Source organism: Ictidomys tridecemlineatus, chromosome 12, assembly GCF_052094955.1.
Source record: "Ictidomys tridecemlineatus isolate mIctTri1 chromosome 12, mIctTri1.hap1, whole genome shotgun sequence".
Lineage (NCBI taxonomy): Eukaryota > Metazoa > Chordata > Mammalia > Rodentia > Sciuridae > Ictidomys > Ictidomys tridecemlineatus.
In genome coordinates, this window is record NC_135488.1 from 95,387,607 (window position 1) to 95,415,428 (window position 27,822).

Consider the following 27,822-nt stretch of genomic DNA (forward strand, 5'->3'; position numbering starts at 1 on the left):
CTTTGCATTTCTTGAATTTTAAAGTTATCTTTGTATACTTTGCTTGTTTCTTGTTACATTTATTCATAGACATTTTACCTATTCTTGTCACTGATTTGTGGAGTCTTTTGTCTTTTGATTGCTGTGAGGATTTATGAAAAACTATGAATGTAAAGCCAAGCTACTTTATTGATTGTTCTTATTGTTTGTAGTAAATTTTCAGGTGATTCTCTTGGGTTTCTAAATATAGGATCATATCATAGTTATAATTTGATGTACTTTTAAGTATGTATAACTGTATTTTCTTATCTATTTGTATAACAATTTCTACAAGGCAATCTTAGGTAAAATAGTGAGAACTTTGTAGACAAAATAGATTTCTACAGTCAGTGGAAATGCTTGCACTGTTTCTTTTTAAGGATTATGCTGGTTTGGGAATTAAAACAGATATGTATATTTTAAACGTATCCAGAAAATTTCACCTATTCTTACTTTTGGGATTTGTTGTTGTTGTTATTACAAGGACTGAACCAAGGGTGCTTTACCATTGAGCCACATCCCCAGCTCTTTGTTTTGATACAGCATCTCTCAATAAGTTGTTCAGGACCTCACTGGATGGTTGAAGCTGGCCTTCTACTTGTATCCTCCTGCCTTGGCCTCCCAAACTCCTGGAATTAGAGGCATGTGCCACCATACCCAGCACTTTTGGTAATTTTAAAATCAAAATGTATGTTTAATTTTGTCAAATGTTTATTTAGCATTTATTAAAATGATCAAACAATTACATTATTTATTTAGATATTCACACAATTATATTTATGAATATATGAATACTGATCCATTCTTGAATTCCTGGTATATTTCAGATTTTTATTGCATTTAAATTTCAGATTGCTTTTCTTTTAAAAAATGAAATTATTGTAGTTCTCTTATTTTGAACAATTCTTACTGGGTTTTGGTATCAATATCAATATTCAGTTTGCTTCATTTGAAAAATTCTGGAAGATTTTTGTGTTCCAGAACAATTACACTGACATTATCTATACTTTGATAAAATTTTCTAGTGAAATCATTTGAGCTTCATTTTGATAGAAGCTCTTCAAATAACACTTTATATTTAGGTCAGTTTTATAGATTATATTTTTCTAGACAATTATACATTTTAACTAGACCTTTTTTTTCTTTGTGTAGATTTGAGCAAAGTAGCACTTATTTAGTACTTTTTTTTTTTTTTTTTTGTCCGTTAATGTGTTTAAGACTAGTTTTTCCTCTTGAGTAGTGCTTATGCTGTATCCCACGGACAGTGTATGCAGTGTTTTCACTTTTCTCCATGATTCAAGAGTTGTTTGAAAAGTTTGAAAGAGGTAGGGTTTTGTTTTATTTTAAGTTCTGAATTTCAGATACTTGATTTTTTTTCTGGTTTTGTTATGAAGCTCAATTTTATGACATTATGATATAAATTTAACTGTATTTTTCCAATCTTTGAAATTTAGTGATTTTTTTTCTTGAGGCCTAATGTACAGTTAATTTTTGTGAATGTTTCCCTGAAGTTGGAACAGAAGATAAATCTCTGTTTCAGAGGACAGAGCTCAGTATGCATATTTATCAATTGTAGCATTGTGATTTAGAGTACAAACTCTGGAGCCAGACTAATGGGAATCCCAAATGCACTACTATAATTTTTTACAAAGTACTTAATTTCTTATGCCTCAGTTTCTTCACCTGAAAATGTCTAAAATAATGGCATCCACCCTTTAAGATTGTTTTAAGGATTAAATGTATTAATAAGTACAAAACATTTAGAATGGCATCTGGAATGAAATGAATACACTATATATGTTAGCTGTTATGGTTATTTAATTATTCTAGAATAACACTACTTTTCAATTAAAATATAATATTAGCCAGATATGCATTTTATTTCTAAACTATCCATGTTAAGAAAGCATAAAAAATGTGTAAATTTTATTTAACCTATTGTGTCAAAAGTGTTAGCATTATAACATGTAGTCAATACAAAAATTATCAATGACATGCTTATCTTCTTGATTTTTGTACTAATTCTTTGAAATCTGGCATGTTCTGAACTTATAACAATTTTTTTATTTACATATGACAGCAGAATGCATTACAATTCTTACTACACATAAAGAGCACGATTTTTCATATCTGTTTGTATATAAAGTATATTCATGCCAATTCGTGTCTTTATACATGTATTTGGATAATAATACCCATCACATTCCACCATCATTTCTAACCCCATATCCCCTTTCTTCCCCTCGACCCCTCTGCTCTGTCGAGAGTTCATCTATTCCTCTCACACTCCCCCTCCCTATCCCACTATGAATCAGCCTTCTTATATCAGAGAAAACATTTGGCATTTGGGTTTTGGGGATTGGCTAACTTCGCTTAGCATTGTCTGGATTAGCTATGTTTCAAGTATTCAATAGCCACGGTAGCTAGTGGCTGCCCTACAGGATGGCACAGGTCCCATGCCTTGTAAGTACTTGGTACTGGGCTAATCATGAGCTGAGTGAGGTGAAAATGAATATCTTCTACCATTAACATATTTCTGTGTATTTATCTTTGAATCTCCTCTGCTTTTTCTTCTGTAAATAGTGATCCTATGAATTTGATATCAAAACATTTATAATTATTTTATTTTTATTGCAAACTATAAACTTTAGCCTTAAAAATGTGTGACTTTGTCTTTGTACCTTGAATATTATGTCATACTATATTTATGACTGATGTTTTCTCTTTGCTTCATTTGCCTGGTATATCTTTTCCCATATCTTAAATTTTTTAGCCAACTGAATCATTTTATTATAGCTTTCTTACCTCTTGCCTACATAGAGTTGGATGTTGGATTTTCTTTGTTATGAGTTGTAATTTTTATTTTATTTATTTATTTATTTTGAGATGAGGTTTTGCTGTGTTACCCAGGCTGGTCTCTAACTTCTGGGTCTAGGCTCAAGTGATCCCAAATGCTATGCCCAATTTGCCTTGTTTTTAATAGAAGAATTTAGCCCACTTAATTTTCAGCCTTTATTCAAAATGTGTGAGAATATCATGTACAACCACAAGATTGGGATCCTAATTAGAATACGTTATACTCCGTGTATATATACTATGTCAAAATGTGTGAGAAGCTCAGATAGGGAAGGAGCCAGGATAGTGTTTGGGGCAGGTGAAATTTTTCTTGTGATCTCAAATTTTGAGTGTGAGTTCAATAAGCCTTGTAGGGACTTGTAACTGTGGCATTTTTTTTTTTAATCTTCAAGATTAGCCCTCTACTGTCATAAAAAGTGTTTCTGGCCAATATTGTTTGCCTGGTATGCCCCTGATTTTATTCTCAGAACCAAATCAGGCCCAGAAAACTCTAGGTACCTGTTAGTTATATATCCCTGTCCCCTCTATTACTCATCAGAGTGTGCCCCTTCTCTGATGGATATTTGTTGCTGCCTGTTTTTGATTGTTGTTGGTTGGTTTGTGAGATATCAGACCTATTGAGTCCCTCTCTACCATAGCAATTTCTATCTCTGCCCTCCTTAATCCTCTCTGATTAGCCTCTGATGCCCTTCTCTATTGAGCCCAGGTTTTCAAAACTTTCCTGGTTTCTGTGCAAGTGAAACTTGTTTTTTGTTTTTCTTCTCATTGTTATTTTTTAAATGATTTACAGTAAGAGAATGAATCTTTTTCCTGAAACTTAAAAAAAAAAACAAAAAAAACAAAACTAGAAACCTCCAGAAAAGCTTTTAAAATAGTACAATGAACATCCATATCCATGAACCCTTTACTAGAGTCAATATTTTAATATTTTGTTCTATTGTTTTATCTCTGTAAACACATTGAATTTTTTTTTTTAACTGGACTATTTGAAAGTATATGACTTGATTGAACTTACTTCCTGAATCATTCTAGAGTTCTGTAGTCATTCATTTTGGCAGAAGTGATGCTTTTACCCTAGGGATACTTAAACTTCTACCATCAGTAACAGTTTGGTGTCCCCTTTCCTAAGAGTCCTGCCTTCATTTTTAAACAGCCACCCCCTCAGACCATTGGTGGGGCTGCGACCAGGTAATCTGAGGACAGTGTTGCTCAGGAGGCAGCCATTCAACTCAGAGGATTCAAATGCCGGTAACAGCTGCTTCAGTTTGGGCAGATCTAAAGCATCAGTCTAATCTGCACAACCTTCAATGAAGACTCAGTGGAAACGTCTAGTAAATCCTGCCCTGTACTACCTAATATTCCCGGGTAAGAGTTTGGTTTTAGTTTTGGTTTTGACTTTTAAGGTGACCATGATCATCAAACTTACAAAACAAAGGTCTGGAGGAAAAATTGTAACCACTCTTTTTGGTCCATTGTGGCATTGCCTATTTTGTTTATTTTACTCATTATGGAAAGTTGATAGATTGGAAGCATCAGAGTCACCATTCACTTATGATCACATTACACAATTAAAATTATAAAGCATCTTCATTATGGATTCAAATTCCTCATTAGCAAACTAATAATAGTCATGTGTTTGTGGGTCTACACATAGTATGTACACATAGCTTATACACATAGAAACATTTGTTTTTGTCTTTATTTTTTACTCAGGTACATTTAGTATCTTTGTTACAGGAAGGTTGACAATATAAAACATTTCCTATATACGAAACTCATAAATATCCCAACTGAAAGTATCAAGTTAAATAATGCCTTTGAGCAGAAAAAGAACAGTCCAACATTTATTAACAAGTTTCTTCATGAATTTTCTTGAGTTTTTTTTTTTTTTAACACAAGAAGGTTTCCTGTACTTAAATTGTCATTTTCTGTTGCTGTTAACATGTATTTCATTGCATTTTTGAATAGGAAGAGATAGCCTATTTACATGGAACCAACACCTGGAGATGGCTGTTTGCCCTCTGAAGTTCCAGTTCTCTTATTTTCTAACTTAATCACAGCTCCCTCAAAACTAATACTTTCATTTCAGTCCAGTCTCTGACCCCGTTTGGCACAAGTCAGTTCTAGCAAATTTGGAACCATCTTTTAAATCACTGGAGCTATTTTGCCCTCACATCCACGGACTCTCAGTTCCCCAGGGCCAAGACCAAGTCTTGACTCTGTGCATCTAGCACAGGCCCTGCCCCAAACAGGTGCTCAACATGTTTGCTTGCAAAACCTTTCTCAACTCTCCTCAATGAAGGAGAGAGAGAACAAAGCCTTTACTGAAGTGACTGCCCCACACAGAAGCACTGTCAGCTTGACATACACTAGATACGCTTCAGCCTCCAATGTGGACCAGTGGTACCTCTGTGGAATACAGTTTTTGACTGGGGATACAGATCATTTCCTTCACCCTCAGGCTCAATCCCATCTGGACTTTTGAACAATCTTGCATTAGGGTATCTATTCTCTAATCATTTAAGAAATAGACCCACATCTAGTTATTTTGGGTCACAAGAAGATATTTAAAGTATTAATCTGTTAAAATATTAAAATATTTTTAAAGTTCAAATAAAACATCAAAGGCAATTATTATAATTTTCTTTCTATGAATATTCTTCAATTATGGATGAGAATTTATTAGGAAGAGTACAGAGTTATCTTTCAGAACCAAAGTTTTCTTTAAAAACAAACAAGGATCTTAAAATCACTTTGGGCTTTTAAAAATTGGGGGTTGTTTTGCATTTTCCCTGGTGGCTTGGTTAGTGTTAAATTTTGTCACCCAAACCTTGAATTAATTATTCCTATTTTGGAAGTCTTCAAAAAGATGCATGAGCTCAGTCAGATGGGACAGGTAGAGTTCATTTTCCCCCATGGCTATTTGAATATTAGGAGAGCTTTCCTGGCTATGTCATGGCCCCTTAGTGATGCAGAATTGGTTAAGACTTTGGTGATCTACACATGTGTAACTTATTACACATCACAGCAGCCACACATGTGGTAGAAGCAATGTAAACAGCTTCTCCTTGGAGCTGATCATCAGAAAAGCCACTGCCCTCCAGGATCTGAAGAGCTTTCTCATCCCTAAGGAAAGGATAAGACCCGGTCCCATCCAAAAAGCACACAAAAGGACCTCTAAATAATTCCTCATCACACACCCCTACAAATCATACGCGCACGCGCACACATACACATACACACACGAGGTCTATAAAAACACTGAAATAATGTTCTCACAAAAACAGCAAAGTCTGAGTTTAGAGAATGAGTATCAAGTACATGCGCAAAAGTTTCCATTTAACCCGTATATAAACGGCTCTAGAGAAAGATGCATGAGAAAACTACTGACTACATAGGTTTTTTATGGCACCTAGCCAGGGACAGTGGAGGAGAGAATAAATAGTTCGTAGTGAGGGCAAATCCTCTGTCCCATAGCCCAGTCAGGGCGATCCAATGACCTCAGGAGGCAGTAAACACCCAGAGATTCTTCCAGATAACTCCCTGAGATTGGAGAGTTGTTCAGAGTTTCTCGTCTTGATCCTTTCCAAAGCCAACTTGATTGCCGCCACTTTCCTCAGCCTGAAGTCAGCCATCCTTCAAAACAAATCAGAACCCTGTTGGTAAATGGGTCTCATTTCACAAAACAGAGGTGTTCCTAGAAAGTGGCTTTTTAGTTGAATTTAAGGGAACATCTCAAATGATCAGTACCTTGTAATCTCAGGATTTAGAGGGACTGAAAAGATCATGTAGCCCACCCAGCACATAGAATCTCAAAGACTCCCATGTAGAGTCCAGCTGTGTTTCTTAAAGAATACCCTACAAAACCATCTCTCAGAGGTGCCTTGTTAAAGGCTTCTCTCTTTGTAATCCACAATATAAATTTGTATATGACAAAAAATTTACATACATATATATGTATGTATGTATGACTGTATGTATATGTCATATATAATTTATAAACATTGAAATTTGTTTATTCCAGTATTTCCCAGTCCTTCTAGGCTAAATATTTGTTTGCTAGATTAATTAGTTTTTGTGATGCTGAGAATCAAACCCAGAGCCTTTTATATGCCAGGCAGGTACTCTGCTGAGCTAAACTACCAGCCCTGTTGGCTAGATATAATTTAGCACAGATAAGGAAAATTACATAGGAAATACACATATTAGTTCTGCCAAGAGAGTAATCTTCACCTGCCCTATAATCTAGAGGCTTAGTGGTCACTGTGTGATGATATCCACTGATACAGAAATCATTTATGTACCTTTATACTTTAAAATGACTATAAATTCTGGAACTCCATTGAAGGCATTACACAGATTAAAACACAGCTATTTTTTCCTGTTGCTCCATTTTGAATCTATTCGCCATGTGTTGAGAAATGGTTCCCTAATTCAGATGTCAATGGTGGGGCCTCTGGGAGGTGATTAGGATTGGAGGAGGTCATGAGGGTGGGGCCTCCATGTTAGCATTAGTGGCTTTATGATAAGAAGGACCTGCGATAGCCTGCTTGTTCTGTCTCACCATGTGATGCTACCCTCTGCCCTGTTATGATGCAGCAGTACAAACTTAACCAGATGCCAGCAGCTCCGGAACTGTGAGTTAATAAACCTTTATTCTTTGTAAATTACCCAGTCTATGATAATCAGTTAGAGCATAAGAATATGGACTGATGCATCTAACTTTATCATTTTTAATTATAGGACTGGTAACTATCACTTGATATATAATATTTAATGCACAGATCATGTCTTCTAATACCATTTATTGATCTTGTCTGGCAGAAAAATTCTTGAATTTGAAAACTCCTTTGTCTACTTATTCAACTCTTGTGTATAATTTTGTCCCTTTTTGTTTGTTTGTTCTTTTTTGCTTTTTCCCTGAACAAGTTGAATTAATTGTCTTCTCATTTGTTACTGATTTGGATTGGAGTGAGACATATACCACATATATATATTTTACGTAAGCGCATACTATTTTATTAATTAGCAAAAATGAAATTAAATACTAGTGGTCAGTGAACCAACCCTATGATTAATGAGAGGAGAAAATTGAAGGCCTAAGAGTACATTTGAATATAAAGGCTTAATTTCTAAAGAACAAAATTAAATTCTCAAAAACTAGGATTTTTGTCTATATTTACTAATAGTGATTATTGATCAGGAAACATAAGTCCAAGAGCATGGGGTAGAACTGAAGTCAGGAAACCTTACCTATGTAAGTGACTGTTCTACACCTAACAGATTGTGAATTTCTCCTATCTCAGGAGCATGGTTTAAGTACTTGGATTATGATAGGTCAGGGGAAGTGAGTGCATGATCAATTTCACTGTTGTTAAAAAGCAAGTGCTCAGGCTGGGGATGTGGCTCAAGCGGTAATGCACTCGCCTGGCATGCGCCAGACACTGGGTTCAATCCTCAGCACCACATAAAAATAAAATAAAGATGTTGTGTCCACTGAAAACTTAAAAATAAATATTAAAAATCCTCCCTCTCTCTTTTTCTCTTTAAAAAAAAATAAAGATGTTGTGCCACCGAAAACTGAAAAATAAATATTTTTAAAAATTCTCTCTCTCTCTAAAAAAAAAAAAAAAAGCAAGAAGCAAGTGCTCCCCTGGGTTTAAAGATTTCCAAAAATAGACACCATTCTATGCTCCAGGTGGGTGTCCTACAAGTCCACCCAAAGAAACTCTTTTTTCTGAGATTTCAGTGGCACTGTGGTGCTCATGGAAGCAACCTCTGTAGGCTGAGTTAGTGCCTGGGACGACTAACAATTTCAGACAGCATCCAGAGAATCTTGTGCAATGATTCTTTGCTTTTTTTTTTTTTAATCACATTGAATATATTCAATGCTATGAACTCCTCTGCTGCCCCAAAATGAGTATATCCATCTATTATTTCATATAAAATACAAAGCACTTTCATGAACTCCTTTGAAACCAATTTTTTTTAGACCTCAGGTTAAAAGAGAACTTGCCCTAGAATATCTTTCTCTGGTGCCAAATCATAAACTTTTTCTTATTCACCTTTATATTACCAATTTGGACTATGCTAGGCCAGTATAAGTGGAAGGAGAGGATTGATACATGTGCCAAGATGATCAGTAGGAGAAATGTTAAGTCAGCATTGTGAATCTATAGAGACAGAAAGTAAATTAGTTGGCTACTTATGGCCAAGGAAAGATGGAAGAGAGTGACAGCTAAGGGTTTCTTTTTGGAATGATGAAAATGTTTTAAATTAGATTGCCATGATGGTCTCAATGCTGTGAATATACTAAACAACACTTTACATTGGTGAATTTCATTGCAGATGAATAATATTCCAATAAGGAAATTTTTATTTTTATTTTCTTTTACTATTTAGCATATATGAGAGTCTGTGTTCTATCCCCAGCTCTGGAAAAAAAAAAAGAAAGGAGGGGAGGGAAAGGAAGGAAGGAAGGAAGGAAGGAAGGAAGGAAGGAAGGAAGGAAGGAAGGAAGGAAGGAATAAATTAATTAATAAATAAATTAATTGCTATGGTTTGAATAAATGTCCCCACAGACCCATAAGTTAAAAGCTTGGTCCTCAGCTTGGCTCCATTAAAAGGTGGTGGAAACCTTCAGCAGGTAGAGCCTAGTGAGAGATTTTAGGTGTACCCTTGAAAGAATTGTAGGATGCCAATCTTTTTCAGTCTCTTTTTGCATGCTTGTCATGAGGTGAACAGCTCACTCCACCATGTGACCCTGTTTCCCCTGCTGCCCTCCATGATGTATTGCCTCACCAGAGGCCCCAAAGCAATATGCTTACCCGGCCATGGACTAAAACCTCCAAAACTATGAGCCAAAATAAACCTTATTTCACTATAAGCAGATTGTTTCAGGTATTTGTTATAGTGACAGAAAGCTATCTAATACAGTTTTATAAGAAAAGAAAAATGGCTCAACAAGAACCTATAAGCAGACCTGGGGTTGTAGCTCAGTGGTTGAGGGCTTGCCTAGCATGCCTGAGGCACTGGGTTCAATTCTCAGCACCGTATATAATGAATAAATAAAAAAATAAAGGACCATCAAAAACTAAAAAAAAAAAAAAAAAAAAAAAATTTTTTTAAAGAACCTATAACCAACTTCACATGGCTGGAGGTAGTACGTGACCTCCTGATTGTCATCAATGAGGAAGGAGCTAGAGAAATTTTGGTTAAAGGCCATTAAACTATTCCTCATTGTGGGAAACTATGGAGACTGTGTACTTAGGTCTCCTAAAGAGTGGAATATGGAGGACCACCCATAAGAATAAAGAGCACTGAGTTGATTCCATAGAATCACTGCTAATCCACTACTCCCCTTATGAGAATGATTCAACAGGGAGAGGATGGCTGCCCTCCATGACATTTCCTTAAAAGTTAGAGGAGTATGACACCAATTTCCCTCAAATCCTTTTTTTTAAAAAATACACTATGGACTATTGACTAATGAACTTATCTAACTCCATGTTGAATCAATTTATATTTATAGCATGTTCTAACAAATTCCATATGCATCCCAATTTATTTTGGATTATCAGAACGTAATTCTTGTGTGGAGGCAGAGCCTGTTTTATAGAACCTTGAGGTCTCCATATCTCTGATCTCATCACCCTTTTTCCCTATGATGCTGTCAAAAGACTTTTTTAGTAGGGGAAAGAGTTTCCAGTTCTCCTCCTCTATTGACTAGTCTTTTATTTTCACTGTCTCTCGAGTTTGAGCCCTGGTTCTAGCTTGAAAAACAAAGTTGATCTGTAAAGTACCCTGGTCTTTTGGATACATGCAAGAGTTATGGGTCTCTGGGGTAGCATATCAGTACACACACATGACAACCTTTGCAAAGTTTCAGAACTCACTCCAGTTCAGTTATATATATGATGATACTGGAGTCCAAAGAGGGGGGGAAAAAAACACAATTTTTCCAGGGTCATGTAACAAGCCAACAGCAACACTAAATATGTCTTCATTCCCAACCAGACTGCTTTCAGAATTATCAGGCTATCTTCTAGACCCACAAAAATACTAATCTCAGCACTGTCAGCCTTCTTCTGATGGTATGTGTGGTTTGACCCAGTACTGACCTCACCATCCTGTTTGGTCTCACCCTGACTTTCATCCTGGTCAGATTCGAACTCAGTGCCTCGGTCTACAACATCCACGCCAGCTTGCACCCTGGGCTTCTCGTTTTCCCACTTGGCAAAGCCTTTGTCCTTTGCTGTTTTGTCATGGAACTTGGATTTCATTTTGGGGAAGGTGTGGGATCCTGAGTCCCCCCAGCCAGCCTCTGACCAGACGGGTTCAGTCTGAGTGGCCTGGCTGGTGGTGGCCCGCTGTAGCCTCACAGAGATCTTGCGAGAAGAGCCTGTCACCAGGGTGATGGCTCTGCTGTCCAAGTCCCGGTGTCCAGCAGTAACCCCAGGAAAATCAAACACCTCATCCTGCACTGGAAGGAGAAAGAGGATGATAATTAAAATTTGACTTGTGTCTACCAAAGTGAGTTAACAAATAGCAAGAGTCTGCCATGCAAGGGTCTAGAGGAAAAGACGAGGGACAGAACTAAATTAGCTGCAGGCAAGTGGCCTGTTAGTGAGACCAGAAAGCAGAGTGAAGCCAAGGGAATTAGCCACCGCAGATTGCCCTAAGAAAGGCCTTTGAATTTATACTGACACTGACTGGGTTTAGACCCAGAACCCAAACCAGATGCAGAGGTCAGGAGGTGGGTGGAGAGACACCGTGGCAAGGAATAAAGCAGAGGCATTACCTGGGGGCAGCGAGGGGCTTCCAGGCAGTGATCCATGACTACTGCCCAAGGAGGGTGCCCGGGCAAATCTCCTGCAGGCCAGAACCAGGAGGTCTTTGCATTGTTTGTGACAATTGGCTCCACAGTCTGAAAAATCCCAGACGTGTCACAAAGGATGAGCACAAAGCTGTGTGTCTGGTGCCAGTGCACTGCCAGCCCTCCCCTCCCCAACTCCGGTTTCTGGGTTGAACCTCAGGCCCACAGAGGGGATGTAGGGACTGGGAAAGGGCATGGGGCCTCTCTTGATTCTTGAGGCTTCTAAAGTTCTGATACATTTGCTCAACTTGTCCCTCCACACAAGTCATCAACGTGCCTACAGGGCAAACAAGCAGAGTCTAGCTCAAGAGGTTAGTTGTCTTTGCCCAAAACTAAATGCAAATCATGTGGGGCTGGAGTTCTTTCTCGGACAGAGATGGAATCCCCACCAAGGAGTTCCTGACCAGAATGATGGTGAGAAGCCTCAGCTTCTAGTGTCTCTGGGAACAGCTGCTGTCTCTGATCATTTCAGGTGAGGTGTCCTCCATTCTGTGCTTGTCCAAATTGTTTTTCTTTGTTTCCCAAAATCTTTTCCAGGGCTAGTGATTGTATCACCCTTCCACAATATGAAAGTTCAGACAAGGCGGACATATTGTCAATAAGCATGTTCCGTGTTTGACTACAGCTTGGAAATGGTGTGAGATTTCCCATACGATGCTTTGGATTTGGAAGTAGAATATTAATTACTACTTGGGGTAGAAAAATTTGGCCACTTTGGAAGATAGTCCACAATTATTTCATAGGATGAGGGCCCTACACTTCATTTAGAATCAGAAATGATCAGATACGATCATTTCAAAGAGTCCATTTCTCTGGTTTCATCAAAAAGGACCTTTCTATTTTCAATACCTATTTCCCCCCAAAGGTCTTGCTTCACATATTGTCTCAGTGACTTGTTTACTCTATTTTAATACATTTTTGTTTCATTCTGTGTGCCAATAAGAGAAAAAATACTGAATGTACAAATAGAATCCAAGGGTTTAATTTCATTTTTATAAAATGACAGTGGGGTGTGTGTGTATGTGCATGTGTGTCCCTCTCTGTCTTTTAGGGGATGCAGGATAGAAAACAGAATAAAACTGATGATTACTGCTGAGAAATAAGATATTGCCGTTGGAAGTAAAAAGTCTAAGTTGAACCGAGGCACTAGAGGGAAGCACTTGGATGGACCTCCTTCTGAGCACAGGGCTCCCAGGGAAGTTCAGGGAAGCTTTTCTGTTTATAAAAAATGAGGACAAAATGCCGACAGATGGCTGCAGAAAAAGGCACCACAGGCAGAGAACATTCATCTGAATTAAGCATCCACCTGCAATCAAGTTGTTTCCTTTAGGTTTTGTTGCTGTTGTTGGTTTTTGTTTGTTTGTTAGGTTTGTGGGGGGAGTTATTTGTTTGTTGGTTTGGTTTTTGAGGCGGGGTCTCATTGTGTTGCTCAGGCTGGCCTCCAACTCCTGATCCTCCCATCTCAGCCTCCTGAGTAGCTGGGACTACAGATGTGTGTCATCATGCCTGGCTAACTTTGTTATGTTTTTCAAAAACATTATCAGATTCTTTTTTTTTTCTTTAATGGTACTGGGGATTGAACTCAGGGACACTCAACTACTGAGCCACATCCCCAGCCCATTTTGTATTTTATTTAGAGACAGGGTCTCACTGAGTTGCTTAGCACCTCACCGTTGCTAAGGCTGGCTTTGAACTCATGATCCTCTTGTCTCAGCCTCCCAAGCTGCTGAATTATCAGATTCTTAAAAGAACTAGTATTAACAGTGTGTATAAAGTACTCAGCAACTTCTTAAACACCAATAATGTGTAATAATCATGCATATACGAATAGCGACACATTCCTAAGTGCTTATTAAGCGTGCATACTGCATTTGTCAAATATTTATTTAGATATTTATAAATCTCAGTTAAGTGAGAGAAATATAAGAATGAATTCATTGAAAAGGTCAAAATAGATCTGGGGTTGTAGCTCAGTGGTGGAGTACTTGCCTGTACATATGAGGCACTGGATTTGAACCTCAGCACTACATAAAAATAAAAGTAAATAAAATAAAGGTATTGTGTCCATCTGCAACCAAAAAAATTTAAGGGGAAAAAAAAAGGACAAAGTAAGTTTTAAGATTTGTCCTCTTTTTTTTTTTTTTTTTAAATCATCATCTATGTGGTTCAGTAAAGAAAGAAATAGCTATACTATGTGAGGGTGGGAAAAAATGCCCATATATTACAGAAATGGGTATGTGAGTTTTTTCTCTTGAAGGAAAAATTTCTTATATACAATATTTTAGTCACGTCTGTCTCGCTGGCAAAATTCTTCCATTTCCCACCAAAAACTAGATGCTGATAGTTTACATGGGAACTTAGAGATGAGGGGCTAGATTTATGCAGTGTTGGTTGATTAAAGGTAGTTTGCCATCCTCTTCTAAAAAGCGATAAAATTCTAATTTTGCTTCTCCCAGAAACTCTTTCCTGAATACGTTAACTCTTCGGTTGCCATGGCCCAGGAGAACTCAAGGTCTCAATAATGCCAAGAGCTACTGTGGTTTGACTAGACAAATTTGATTCCTATCCCCAATATCAATTTTTTTAAAAAAATGTTTTTGACAAAATAACACTTATTTACCTTTGCATTTGTATCCTTGCTTGATTATGCCCCAGAGCTGTATAACAAAAGACAAAGAAATGTCAGGGAATCTGCACAGAAATCTGGAAGGAAAACAAGGCAACAGGGAAGAGAAGGAAATCCTGGGAAGCTTCGTGGCTGGTGCAGCACAAACAGGATGTAGCTGCTCTAACACCCTTCCTGTCAGAGAGAACCCTCTCCCAGCCCACTCCAGCTGCGGTGATAACACAAGTTGTACTTCCCTTTTCTTCCTCAAAGCCAAATGGAAGCTGGGATGGGAAACTGAAGTTGGTGCATTTGTTGGACTCTTGACAATGGTCTCTCAGCAAACCACTTGGCCTGTGGGAGCGCCTAGCTCCCTCTGTCTTCTTTCTAATGGCACTGGCTGCTCTTGGCGCCCTCTACAGGAAGTAAAGCAATCTAGGAAGTGCACTTGCCAATCTTGAATTCTGCTAGGTTATTTTCTGAGTAATATCTGTACCCTAAAGAATACAGATGAGGAAAAGGTCTTATTTATTCACGAATTCATTCTCCACAATTGCTCTATGTTTGGCCTGTATTGGGATTGTGGGAGATATAGCTCAGATTCTGCCAGACAAGGAGTTAGTGACTTCTGAGTGGTTAATAAGTAGGAAGTGATTGTTTAATAAGTGTTATTGGAGGCCACTGTTTTGAACTAAGCTGCTACACTGGGTCCCAACAGACCAGTGGAGTTACAGATACAAATGGAGTTACCCATGGTAAAGTTCCACATCATTAAGCTGAAACTAAACTGTTTATCTGACCTTCCCAGAAACCAGGAGAAATGAGAAATAACAGCTACACACACACACACACACACACACACACACACACACACACAGGGCTGGGGATGTGGCTGAGTGGTTAAGTGCCCCTGGGTTCAATCCCCATACCCCCCAAAAAATTGCAGATGCCTCCTGAGACAGATCAACATTCTGCTTTGGGGACAGGAAAGATTATCTGCCAACTAGCAGCCAGGCTCAGGGACAGAGAATGACTGAAAGAGAGATGGGCACAGAAAAAGGAAGTGTGTATTCAGGGTAGTCATATCCCGTCAAGAGTTTACGAGGACTTTAAGGTAATCTTTCTTGTTTCTCCATTGTAAAAGGTAAATGTCCAGGAAATTAAATAATTTTTAAGGCCCCACAACCTGGAAAACTTTGTAGTGATAAATTCTTTCTTCATGGAGTCCTTTTTAATAATAGTAATGATAATGATCCTTATGGGGTAGATAATAGTAATCTCCTCATTTTAACAGATGAGTGACCTACAGAGGAGTGAGGATTCTTGGCATGGTCTCACAGCTGGAAAGAAGAATGCCCTACCTATGGGAAACACAGGACGCCGTTGCTCCCGGGTGTTTTGTGTGTGATCAAAGCAACTGAGGTAGGAACAGAAAGGATAAGGTTCAAGATGGAATATCACAATATCCAGAAATGGTATGAAATTAGCATAGCTGCAGGAAAGTTGAAAAAGCTAAAGTCCTCTCAGGAGGGGAAGTCAGGACATGGTTTGCTAAAGCTTACTTAATAACAAGGAGAAGAAACTCGCCAAGAAGAGGCCCTGGGTCAGACTGGCAGCCACGCACAGTAGAAGGTGACCCATGTAGATGGGTGAGCAGGAGTATTTCCCACAGGATTTAGACTTGACAACATGGGCAGCTGGAATATGTGGAGTAATTCTGTGTGGTGAAAGGAGCCCTGGTTGAGAGTCAAGAGACCTGGCTGGGATCCATGGTGCTGCTGCAAAGTGATCCCTACGACCTTGGGGGAAGTCACTGCACTTCAGATCTCTGTTTCTTTATCTACAAAACGCGGGGATTACCAGCACTGTTTCAGTTCTGGAATCCTAATTCTGAAATAAATGTACTGCCGAGCAAGTAGTGAGTATTTGTCTTCCTTACCATTAAAATGGAACTTAACTGAAAAGCAGAGTCTGCCCACTTAGTTCTGCGCACAAGGAAAATAGTTCCTTGTATTTTTTTACAATGCTATTCAATGACAGATCTTGGAAGTTATATTTGCAAATTTCTTTGAAAATCAAAGGGGCTTTGTGAGAGCGCGTTTGCTCAGGTGCTTTCTATATCATCCCAGCTGCTCCACCTCTGCTGGGGGGAGTCAGGGACAGGTATGCGGTACTCCCAGGGAAGACGACCTCGCTACTTCTACAGAACTAGAGCCTCAGAGAAGAGAAAGAAAGGACAGGACTGGGCAGCAGAGCTAAGGCCTTGATAAGAGCCTCTGACCCTCCCACCCCACCAGAGGACAGATGAATCATTCTGATTTTTTTTTTTTAACTACCAATAATTGAACCCAGGGGCACTCTAACACTGAGCTACATCCTCAACCCTTTTTATTTTATTCTTTTTTAATTTTGAGACAGGAAGGGTCTCACTAAGTTGCCCAGGCTGATCTTGAACTTGCAATTCTCCTATGTCGCCTCCCAATCTGCTGGGATTACGGGTGTGTGTCATCACGCCTGATTCATCCTGACTTTTGACTGAGCCATGCCACAGTCTTAACATCCCTGACCTTCCCTAGGTCCCACTTTTCACAAGAGTGTTAAAAAAGGGGACCCTGTCCTGCTTCAGCACTTTCAAATCAAGATGCTTCTAAAAATTCCCATCAGAATAGAGAAACTAGAGACATATGAAAAAGGAATTGCATTTGTTTTACAATAGAGTGGTCTGGTGATGCGCTCCCAGTACAGATACTAATGGAAGAGGAATTCTTATTCCCAGAATTGGGTAAAGAGTGCTGGTTAGGTTGGCCTTTCCCCTTGACCCCATGAGCTGCAATGACCATCAGGGGCCATCTTTGATGTAACAGCTTTTTTTCTGTTTATCTATTCTCTTTCACAAACTCCTGCCCTTGGACTCCCCAGACCCAGTTCTTCAAGCATGGAATAGGAAAAATGTAATTTTGGTGACAGTAGATCACATCAGCAACAGATTTAATGGTTAACACTGGGACATGATTGCTGAATAAAGCTGAAGCTAAGCTCTGGCCCTAGGGGGAAAAAAGCAACCATCTTACTTACATGAGTACTGGGTGGTTCTCACCTGCAACACCACCATTCTACTTAACATGGGTATCAACCAGATGACAATCAGAGAAGAACAGTCTCTATTAAGGTCAGGATCAGCAGCTGACCTCACTTTCCAAAGAATTATCAAGTGTGGGGCAACAAAATGTAAGATCTTCATGTGTTGTTGTAGGTGGAGTGCAGGACTTAGAGCCAGAACACCAAATTCTGATACCTACTAAGTACAATCCAGAGGAACCCGGATTAGCCTCTCTGCATCTCCTTATATTCATAAGCAAAATGGGGAGAATAAAATGCCTACCTCGAGGGCTTGTTGTGAAGATTAATTGAACTAATGTTCACAGAAGTACTTTGTTACTCTCAATTGCTAAGTGGTTATTATTTATTATTATAACCATCTTCTGCAAAAGATTTTTTTTTTCTTTTGGAATTGAAAATCATTGAGCTATGCCTTGATGGATTTCTAGTGACTAATGCCTTATTAAACAAGCACTAGAAGGATCTGGCTAAGATATATGATCCCCTTAATTGCAGCCACTTATGAATATTCGTGAGGAATGCCAGGCTCATTGGGCTAACACCTTTTCCTGGCAGGGGTGAGTAGACAAACCACTCTCTTGAGTGAACAGGCCTCACCAGCGCCCCCTGTCTTCGCCAGCCCTGCATTCCTAGAGTAGAGCTAAACATATAGATACAGCTTTTGCTTTTATTTAATCTTTCAGGGAGCCATCATGGTTTACTCCCCATCCAAAGCACTCCACTGAGTGTATCATTTTTCTGCCTTTTCAGGAGGCTGCAAAAATAGCTACAGATAAAACAATGGAAAGCAGACTTACAAATCCTGCACAGTGCTCGCAGAAAGTTGGCTTGAGATAGGTCATCTCCTGAAAGTTGTGGATAAATCCTGGTCCCATTTTACAGTGCAGCTGGGATTTCGCTCTCAGGAAGTAAGCCATCATTTCATCTTTACTAATTAGGCCATCCCTGTTAGGAAAATCAAAGAAGGGAGGGAACTTTCAATACCATAGCTCCAAGTACTTGTCAAAGATGCAGCACTCACTTGGCAAACCTTTGTGGCCAAAAGGAGGAATGTTCGCTTCTCTGTTATATCTGAAAGGAGGGAAGGACTTCAAAGGACAGCATCAGGAGTTCAAGGTCTTTCCCAGTAAGCAGAAGATGATGTGTGCATATGTGTGTATGTGAAGAACCAAGTGTGTGAACACATGGGCTGTGTAGGGCTCAGAAAGTCTCCTTCACTACTGAAAGGTACCTTCTTTCTAGCTCTTGCTTACAGTTGGGTTGCAGGAAATAGGCTGCTGGGGCAAGGTAGGGAAACTGTACTAACTGGGCCCATGATGCCATCTGAGGTGTTTCCTCAGTGATCATCTCATTCATATCTCACTAGCTTATAGCCCATTCATAGAGCAATTCTTCCAGACCTTCTCATACAGAGCAAGACTCCAGTTCCACCCCCAACCCCAGCTCACCACAAACCCTGACTTCGTGTTTATCAAAAAAAGACCAACTTGACTTGACCTAGGTTGAGTTCCATACTGCCTTCTCTCCACACAGGCAGGTGTCGGGGGTCACACCCTTCCTTGTCATATCAGAATTCCTTCCAGTTCCTCTCTCCTTTCTGGGGTCCTCCTACAGCATGGGAAGGGATGCTTTCACCCCCAACTTTCCAGCTTCCATAGAACTCTGCTCCTTCCAGGCTCAGCTCAATCTCGTCACATTTCTTTCTGTGTTTACAAAAATGCTCAGGATTTTCCTGCCTAAAAAAAAAGTTCTTCCCTCAATTCTGCTGCCATCTCCAACACTGTTCTTCTCTCACTTCTTCCTCTTGCTCCCAAAGTCCATCAGACTCTTACCACTTACTTCTCTTTACTCCATACAATCAGGACCTAACCCTAATATTCTATTAGAACTGTATGCCTAGTATGTTCTCAGTGGCCTTTTTCTGAAGTTGCTGACTTCTTAGCAGCCTGAAACATGGGACTTGTTTCCTTCTTGACATTCTGCCCTCTGTGGGCCCCGTAATTCCGCGTACCCCTGGTATTCTCCCTCTTTTTCCTTCTTCTCTGCCTCCCTACTGTTTTCAGCTCCTCAATGTGGAGAAGGAAGCCCCTGCAGGATCTTTCCTCAGGCCCTGAGCTCATCTTCCCCTAAATTTCCCATCACAATTTCCATGCACACCCCAGATTCCAGCTAACATGGTGGCCCAATACTTAATCAGTATCTCTAGCCCTAACAGTTCTCCTGAATTTTGTGCCACATCTTCAACACTTGGTAGATCTCTCTTCTGGCATGGTCCACTCTCCTTTCAAGATCAACATATCCAAGCCCAAATCCATATCTTTCTTTTCAGAACACCATGCCCCAGGCTTCCCAGTTATGAGCAGTGCCATAATTTTTTCCCATACTTAAGAATTTGAGATCCCTTTTTATCCATATTCAAAATAACTTGAATAATATTTACTAAAATTTATTGTTAATCAAATTTTATTAATTAAATTTATAAAAATAAGAGCCATCTGGTGTCTGGCCCATCTCATGAAGAGTTAATTATCCTGTGGTCTCTAAACAAACACACATAAGGAGCCTGATTTGTTGGAGTACATTCTTGGGGAAGAAGATACATAGACTAGGAGGTTAAAGGTGACTTTAGATATAGAAATAGATGTAGCTATAGGCACAGTTAGAATTACTGAGTCATACAACCCAGTGACTTAATTTCAAAATTTCACTGATATGAAAATCCAGTATTTTATTACAGATAATTTTTAAATTAGGAACTAATCTCACACAGTTAAAAATTCATTAACTTATTAATGTCAGGCTTTCTCAGCATTTTTTAAATGAGTTGGTTTTTAGCATTTAAAGCCATTAAATTTTTCAGGAACCATTTGAATTTAGGAAATACATTTTTTTCTTTGTATAGCAAAGCAACTTTTGAACAATCAAAGAAAAAAATTATGGATGCTTGTCGACTATCTACAGGCACCATCTGCTTTTTCATGAAATAAGTACCATATAAAAAATCTATTCAAGGAGTTTTATGATTACCCCCAGGTCCATTAATACTGAAGTCTTCCCCAAACTATATCTAATTATTATTTTTTTTCTTACTGTTTCAGTGGAGGTTTTTTTGAAGTTGATAGCTAAGCAGTAGAAGTAATGAAAGAAATGGAGAACCTGGCTAATTTTCCAAATGGGCATTTTGCTATTCTACCCAACAGTTCATGTTTATGGACACCAAGAAAAAATATCAGTAAAAAGTTACACTTATCAAAGCACTAAAGCTGAAGCTTGTCAAGATGGAAACTGTACATTTCCCTGTTCACCTCTGATAATTTTAAGCTTTAAGATAGTTGCATGAAAGTATTATAAAATTAAAGCTTACTGATCTTTGTCCAGCACACAGAAGGAATCCAGGAAGGGAAAATTGGCAGCTATACTTTCAAAGTCTTCTTGTGAGATGTACCCGTCATGGTCATGGTCATAGTTTCTAAACACAGACTGCAAAGGAAAGACAAGTGTTTACTGAATGACAATTTGTGCATCCGACTCTGAACTTTTATCGTGAAAGCAATGACAGCAGATTATCCTTTCTATCAAGGAGCTTAGAATCTAGATGAAGATGACTCAATCAAGAAGACTTTATAGGATAAAAAGATAAGTGGTTTTGCAGGGGATAAAAACAGAGTGATATGATGGTGGAGGTGTAGGTTAAGAAAGATTTTCTGAAGAAAGCAAAGTGTACACTGAGACCCCAGAGTTAAATAGGAGTTAGGCTTGGTGAATTACAACACCATGACAATAGAAAATAAAGCTTTAACAATATGGAGATTCCTCAGAAAACTTGGAATGGAACCACCATTTGATCTAGTTATCCCATTCCTCAGCATATATACAAATGACTTAAAATCAGCATACTATAGTGATGCAGCCACATCAATTTTCATAGCAGCTTAATTCACAATAGCTAAGTTGTGGAACCAACCCAGGTGCACTTCAATAGATGAATGGATAAAGAAAATGTGGCACATATACACAGTGGAATATTACTCCACCATAAAGAAGAATGAAATTATGGAATTTGCCAGTAAACAGATGGAATTGGAGGCTATCATGTTGAATGAAAGAAACCAATCCCAAGAAACCAGAGGCCAGATGTTCTTTCTGATATGCTGTGTTCTGAGACCTCTGAAACTGAGCCCCTGAATAAAATGTTCCCATTCTACTTGTTCTCATCAGGTCTTTTGATCACAGCAGTGGAAAAAGCTGCCTAAAACAGCATGTATGCAAATATACACATTTAACCTGGATTTCAGTCATACTTTTTTCTTTTTTTCTGATGGTTTCTATCTATTCTCCTTATGTATACCATCCTATTTTGCAACCCACTTTATGAGTATTTTGGGAAGTAGGGAAGTCATATATTAATGATTTAATTTAAAATATGACTAGAATAGGCCTATAGCACCCCTTGCAAATTTATCCATAGATAACTGAATTGTGCAAAATCACATAACACTTTTTGCAAGTGCATGTATCAATACTTAATCCATAATCAAAACTGATAATATTTTGGAGTACCTGCCAGTTATAATCTAACACTGTATTTATTTGTAATGAAAATACAAGATTTTTTGTGGAATAAAATTTAGTATGAACATTCACAATGAAATCCAGTCTTTCATTTGATTAAATCGATGGTAGGCGATTTTGCTCAAACTGGGCCAAACTTCCCCATGAAACTAGACTTGGAAGATGGGAATAGAAAAAGATGGTAAGAAGGAGAGGGCAAGGAGGGAGAAAAAAGCTGAGACTCCCCATCAGAACAGAGGAAGCAGCCTACAGAATGAAGTGGGAATGGTTCTGCCTCCCATTTCCTGGCTTCACTTTCCTGAGGGTATCCATGTGCTCCCTGAGGCCCCTGGATCCTTTCCTTCACCTCCCCAGCTGCAAGTTGGGTCTGTCCCCACCACCACATCTCAAGGCCTCCTCTGGACCTTAGTACCATCTTCTAGCACTTTCCCTCAGGAAAAAAAAAATTCCTTTCTGTACACCCTCTCTAATCTTTTTCTTCCTGCCTCACATACTCCATAAAATTTTTCTTTCAGTGCCTCACAGTTCCCTGAGTTATCCACACAGTAGAACATTCTTTCATTTTTTTCTTTAAACATCCTTTCCCAGCAAAAAGCACATTATACGCCACAGACTCAAACCCATGGTAAAAGAGGATATTCCCAGCCACTGAAGTAGGGCTTTAGTCAGGGATCACCATCTCCTGTGCCTGAAGTGTTTCCATTTCCTCCACATGGGCATTTCTACTCTTCTTTCTGTATGGAAAACTCTGACAGAGCTTGGTCCTGACTCGGCTAATTTTTTCTGACCTCAGTGGCACTGTGCTGCTGTGTCACAGAACCCCCAAACCATACAGCAGGTGAAACAATCCAACTTATAGGGTATTTTCCTCCCCTTGAGTCACCAACTGATCTGGCATTGTGACCCATGTGGCTTTTTCATGGGTGATTCTAATCCCCCAAAGACCCTCAAATTGGTGGCAATGACAAAAGTAGCAAACGCCTAAGAAAGAGAGGAGTAGGAAGTGACTGGGAGTGCTTGGTGAGAATACATTGTCAAAAGGGGGAAGAGGACCTTTCTGGTTGATTCTTTCCAGAGACCAGTGCCAGGCAGAGCTAAGTGTAGGCTAAATTGATCCTACCTGAAGCGCTGTTTTCGTGGACCACTCTCTGATCCCAATGCAATCACAGAATATTCCAGCAAGAAAAGGAGGGGGCTTCTAGTGCATTCTGAATTTGCCCTCGACCACTTACCTCAACTAATTTCCTTATGTGCTTGTTGATCACCGTGGGGTCTGGCTTTGGCATCACCCCAGATGCCCACTCCAGGGGCACCACGGGCTTGGTGGGCGTTGTGGGGGAGGCAGGCTGCTGAAAGGGAAGCATGCACATTATTCAACGTTAACTGGACCTTGAGCAGCTAGGACAAGGGACAATAAGAAAGGCAGTGTTATATAATAATAATACCAGTAAAAACTTAACGTTCACGTTGCATGTTTATAAAATCTTTGCTAATAAATCTAATATGTGCCTAAATACATGTTTAGAGAGTGCATTGGGCTTACTAGCAGCCCAAGTTCTACTATTTTCAAATGGGGAAAAATAATGCACTTCCAGTTCATCCCTCTTGAGTTCTCTAAGTATCACTAAATCATCCTTAAATACTAATAATCCATCATGGATTTTCATATGAGATATACAAAAACCAGGTATATAGTTCTTTAATACTTGGTATGAATGATAAATTTGCATTAACAGGTGCATATAATAAGCGGGCACCAGCACATGGTCAAGTTCATGTCCTTCAGTCAATGCACTCAATCACTTCCAACTATTCTGTGAACCATTAGGTCTCTCTGCCCATGCCTGGTGCACTTGCATTCTCAGATTTGTCCATCTCGCAGCACATTTTTACTTAACAGTGTAACGCACAACCCACATTCAGTACACCATTCTATCAGGAGACCACTTAAGACCACTGTGCAGTTTGTATACTCACTCCGTGACCTTCATACAGGGTCAATGCATTTGCTGGCACACACATGCAAAACTTTATTAGCAGGTTCATTATTTGATAACAAACTGGGGATAAACACTTTTGCAAGAATTGAGGAGTTACTAGACGTATTTAAGACCCTAACAATGTTATGAGGTGAATGTTATTGGTATTCTGTGAGCTGCCCACAAGACCAAAAGTTATCTACATACATTCACCCATACACATGATTACACATGCCTGCACATACACACACCACACACACACACACACACACACACACACACACACACACAGGTACACTCCCCTACACACACACCATGCTCTTTTTTTTAAATCAATATTTTCATCTTATTGATCTGGTAAAAGTCAATATTTTCAATATTTTTATCATATTTATTGATTTGGTAAAGAATATACCTGAGTTCCCCAAGTGTACAGCAAAGTGTCCAAGAGCACTGTGACAAATTCAGAGGGCATCAAAAGATATTTGAAACTTCAAAGTGAAATGTAACTATTCTCAATATTTTATATTCTCAAACACCATAAAAACAACCACCTTAAAGGTTACCCATGAGATCGTACTAAATATCTTTTGATGACATGTATCTTTGTGAAGAAAAAATCAGTGTGGAACAAGAAATAAGAATGGTAGCATCTAGTCCGAGTCCAAGAGTCAATAAAATGTGCAGTGTCCAATAGGCACAGACATCCATTAGTTAAGTAACTGTGGTTATTTAAGAATGAAATAAAAATGCTCATTGTCTTTCAATGTAAGTGTATTATTTTTTTTCCAAGTTGGTGTTGAGTTGGTAGAAGAGAAATATTGAGTTGTTTGAAACTAACAATTCTATGAGTGGAAATGTTGAGTAATTCTTTTGATCTAGGATGTCTTGAAACTATTGCTGAGACACTAAGTAAAATGCAAATGACCGGAGAGACACATGAATAGAAAAAGCTGGAAAACTTCTAAGACGGACTGTTTAGGTTAGGTCCGCCAGCACCAACTGTGAGCACATGAAAATTAACAGAATTCTAGTAACAGAAACCTCCCATCTGGAGATTATTCCCTAGTTATCACCACATGTCAAATAGGATGACGCTCTACTTAAAGAACAGAATAGAGCTTGGGAAACATGTTTTCACAGACCCACAAGATTTTAGCACTTGGAAGAGGCTTTGAAAGCTTTTACTCCCTACAACAAATGAAACGATTTTCCTGTGTTTGAGGGAAATATCTCCTAAAATAGACCAGATTTTGCCTGAAAATAAACTAAAGTAAATCTAAAGGGACAAAGGGAGACAAATATGCCAAAATGGCCCTTCCTACTCTGTTCCTGACATGATAGTTGGTAGAAAAAGCACAGGCATTGAAGACAGCCAGGCCTGGGACCTAATCCCCATTCTCCAACTCACTAGCTGTGAGACACCTAAGTGAGACACCTACATTCATCAGGCCTGGTTTTCTTCATGGAATTCATGAGATAACAAGTGTGTGATGCCCTCCAGGAGTCCGGCACCTGATAAGAGCAATGGTGTCTGGTTAAGGTAAAGGAAGGGGTCAGGAGGTGGAAAACCTGTGTTTGCAGGTATAAGTGGCTCAACACACCACAGCCAGGGATATTGCACCAAACCCGCAGAATGAGAGAGGAGCTTCATCATTTCTTTTTTCAGATAACTTTTTCTTTCTGTCTAGCTCTCTCAGAGTCCACCTCCCCACTCCTCCCTTTGCCTGAGCTGTATCTTCCCAGGCGCTGGCCTCCGGGAACTGGCAGAGGAAGAATGTGCTAAAGGAACCACCCCCCACACTGTGTTTAGAGCAGGTGCTACTAGTTCAACTGACAGGCTCAAGTGCCTGCCCTGCTGGGGCTGGAGAAGAGCTATCACAGTCATTCTGTCCCTTTCAGTCCATGGTTCAGAATCACAGAGGGTATTAATAGACTTAAGGGCTATGCTGCTCATATGCTGCAGAACTCAACTGTAAAGAGGCAGTGTGTGAGACCTTTGTAAGAAAACAGATTTTGATACCTTAGAAAACGTGGCATGGAACCACCATTTGACCCAGCTATCCCAAAAGATTTAAAATCAGCATCCTGTAGGGACGAAGCCCCATCAATGTTCTGAGCAGCTCAATTCACAATAGCTAAGCTGTGGAAACAACCTAGATGCCCTTCAATAGATGAATGAATAAAGAAACTATACACAATGGAATATTACTCAGCATTAAAAGAGAATAAAATTATGGCATTTTCAGGTAAATGGATGGAGTTGGAGAATATCATACTAAGCAAAATAAGCCAATCCCAAAAACCAAAGGCAGAATGTTCTCTCTGATAAGTGAATGCTGATCCATTAAAGGGGAGTGGGGAGAGAATGAAAGAACTTTGGGCAAAGGGGAGGGGGCATAGAGACAGGAAAGATGGTGGAATGAGATGGACATCACTACCCTTAGGTACACGTGTGACTACACATGGTAGGATTCTACATCATGTACAACCAGAGAAATGAAAAAATGTGCTCCATTTGTGTACAATGAATCAAAATGCATTCTGCTGTTATGTATAACTAATTAGACCAAAAAACAGATCTTGAGATATGAGCATAAGAAGCAAACACCGACATTTTTTCTTTCAACAAGTAATCCTCATATCCTCATTGTTTTAAATTCATCCTGGCTTTTTTTTTTCTTTTTCTTTCTTGCAGCTGGGAATTGAACTTATGCTACACAAACACTCTGCCACCGAGTCACACGCCCAGCCGATTCAGAAGATTTCTTGTTAGTACAAAACATCTAAAATATAGCAGTATACATTCAGTAAAGCAATTTCCTCAATCTCCTTATAAATCTACTCGGTGTCTAACCTGAAATTCTAAGTTGAGTCAATTATAATAGAGAAATTTGTGAACTAGGATCAGGATATTTAAAATTTATTAAATCTAATTTTATGTTGAATGGAGTTTTGGGTAAGTTTGGAAAGGTATGAGTGATTGTGAACATTAAGATGGGTTCTTTTTCTTTTTCATCCTACTTGTAGGTGATTTCTCAGAATGGATATGAGAAGTAGAAGATAATAATAAAACAGTGGTGGGATAATATTCTTTCTTTTTATTAGTCTCTGAATAATTCTCAAACTGTCAAGTGTAAGTCATCCTATTGGCAAAGGGGGAATAATAAAGAATTTCTGGGTTCTTTAGTATTTAAAATACAAAACACCATTGTAACAGTCCATTACTGTAAATGAAAAACAGTGGCATTTAGCAAATATCTTTAGAGGAGACAACACCTACCGATTTCGAGTTTCTAGGCTCCAGCACCAGCGACAGTTTGTAAATATCATCTTCTGTGTGATAGAGGTCCAAAGAGAGCTACGAGAAAATTCCAAGGAAAATAATTAGTTATGTTGGGTCACATTTCTTTATTTACACTGCTGAAATATTTTTTCAAATTGAATGTTTAAGTCCAATGTCCAATAATCTGAATTAATGTAGAACAATAAAAAGATAGCATGCAGAAGTTGGAAATAAAATTTCATAGAAAAGAAGTTGGTCCTGGTGTGGTTATTAGCACCAACCAAAACCATTGACCAACTGAGCGCGGTGTGCACACCTGTAATCCCAACAGCCCATGAGGCTGATTGCAAGTTCAAAGCCAGCCTCAGCAAAAAGCAAGGCATTAAGCAACTCAGTGAGACCCCTGTCTCTAAATAAAATACAAAATAGGGCTGGGGATGTGGCTCAGCGGTGGAGTGCTCCTGAGTTCAATCCCTGGTACAAAAAAAAAAAAAAAATTGACCAAATTCCA

General features: G+C 38.9%; 1 protein-coding gene across 2 annotated transcripts in view; it reads right to left on the reverse strand.

Moving 5' to 3' along the window:
• Positions 1-4,555: 4,555 nt before the first annotated feature.
• The window catches only part of Rasgrp3 (RAS guanyl releasing protein 3), a 73,959-nt gene continuing 50,692 nt past the window's right edge, over positions 4,556-27,822 (reverse strand). Inside the window, exons 11-18 of one of the 2 annotated variants that reach the window (XM_005322460.5) lie at positions 27,309-27,386; positions 23,279-23,395; positions 20,839-20,954; positions 18,272-18,419; positions 14,370-14,406; positions 11,675-11,800; positions 10,995-11,356; positions 4,556-6,510 (exon numbers count right to left, since the gene is read on the reverse strand). In XM_005322460.5, the coding sequence (XP_005322517.1) occupies positions 6,502-6,510; positions 10,995-11,356; positions 11,675-11,800; positions 14,370-14,406; positions 18,272-18,419; positions 20,839-20,954; positions 23,279-23,395; positions 27,309-27,386 (993 nt within the window). In that variant the 3' untranslated portion in view covers positions 4,556-6,501. The remainder of the gene's footprint in view (positions 6,511-10,994; positions 11,357-11,674; positions 11,801-14,369; positions 14,407-18,271; positions 18,420-20,838; positions 20,955-23,278; positions 23,396-27,308; positions 27,387-27,822) is intronic. The other variant, XM_078029395.1, reaches the window with a different exon arrangement.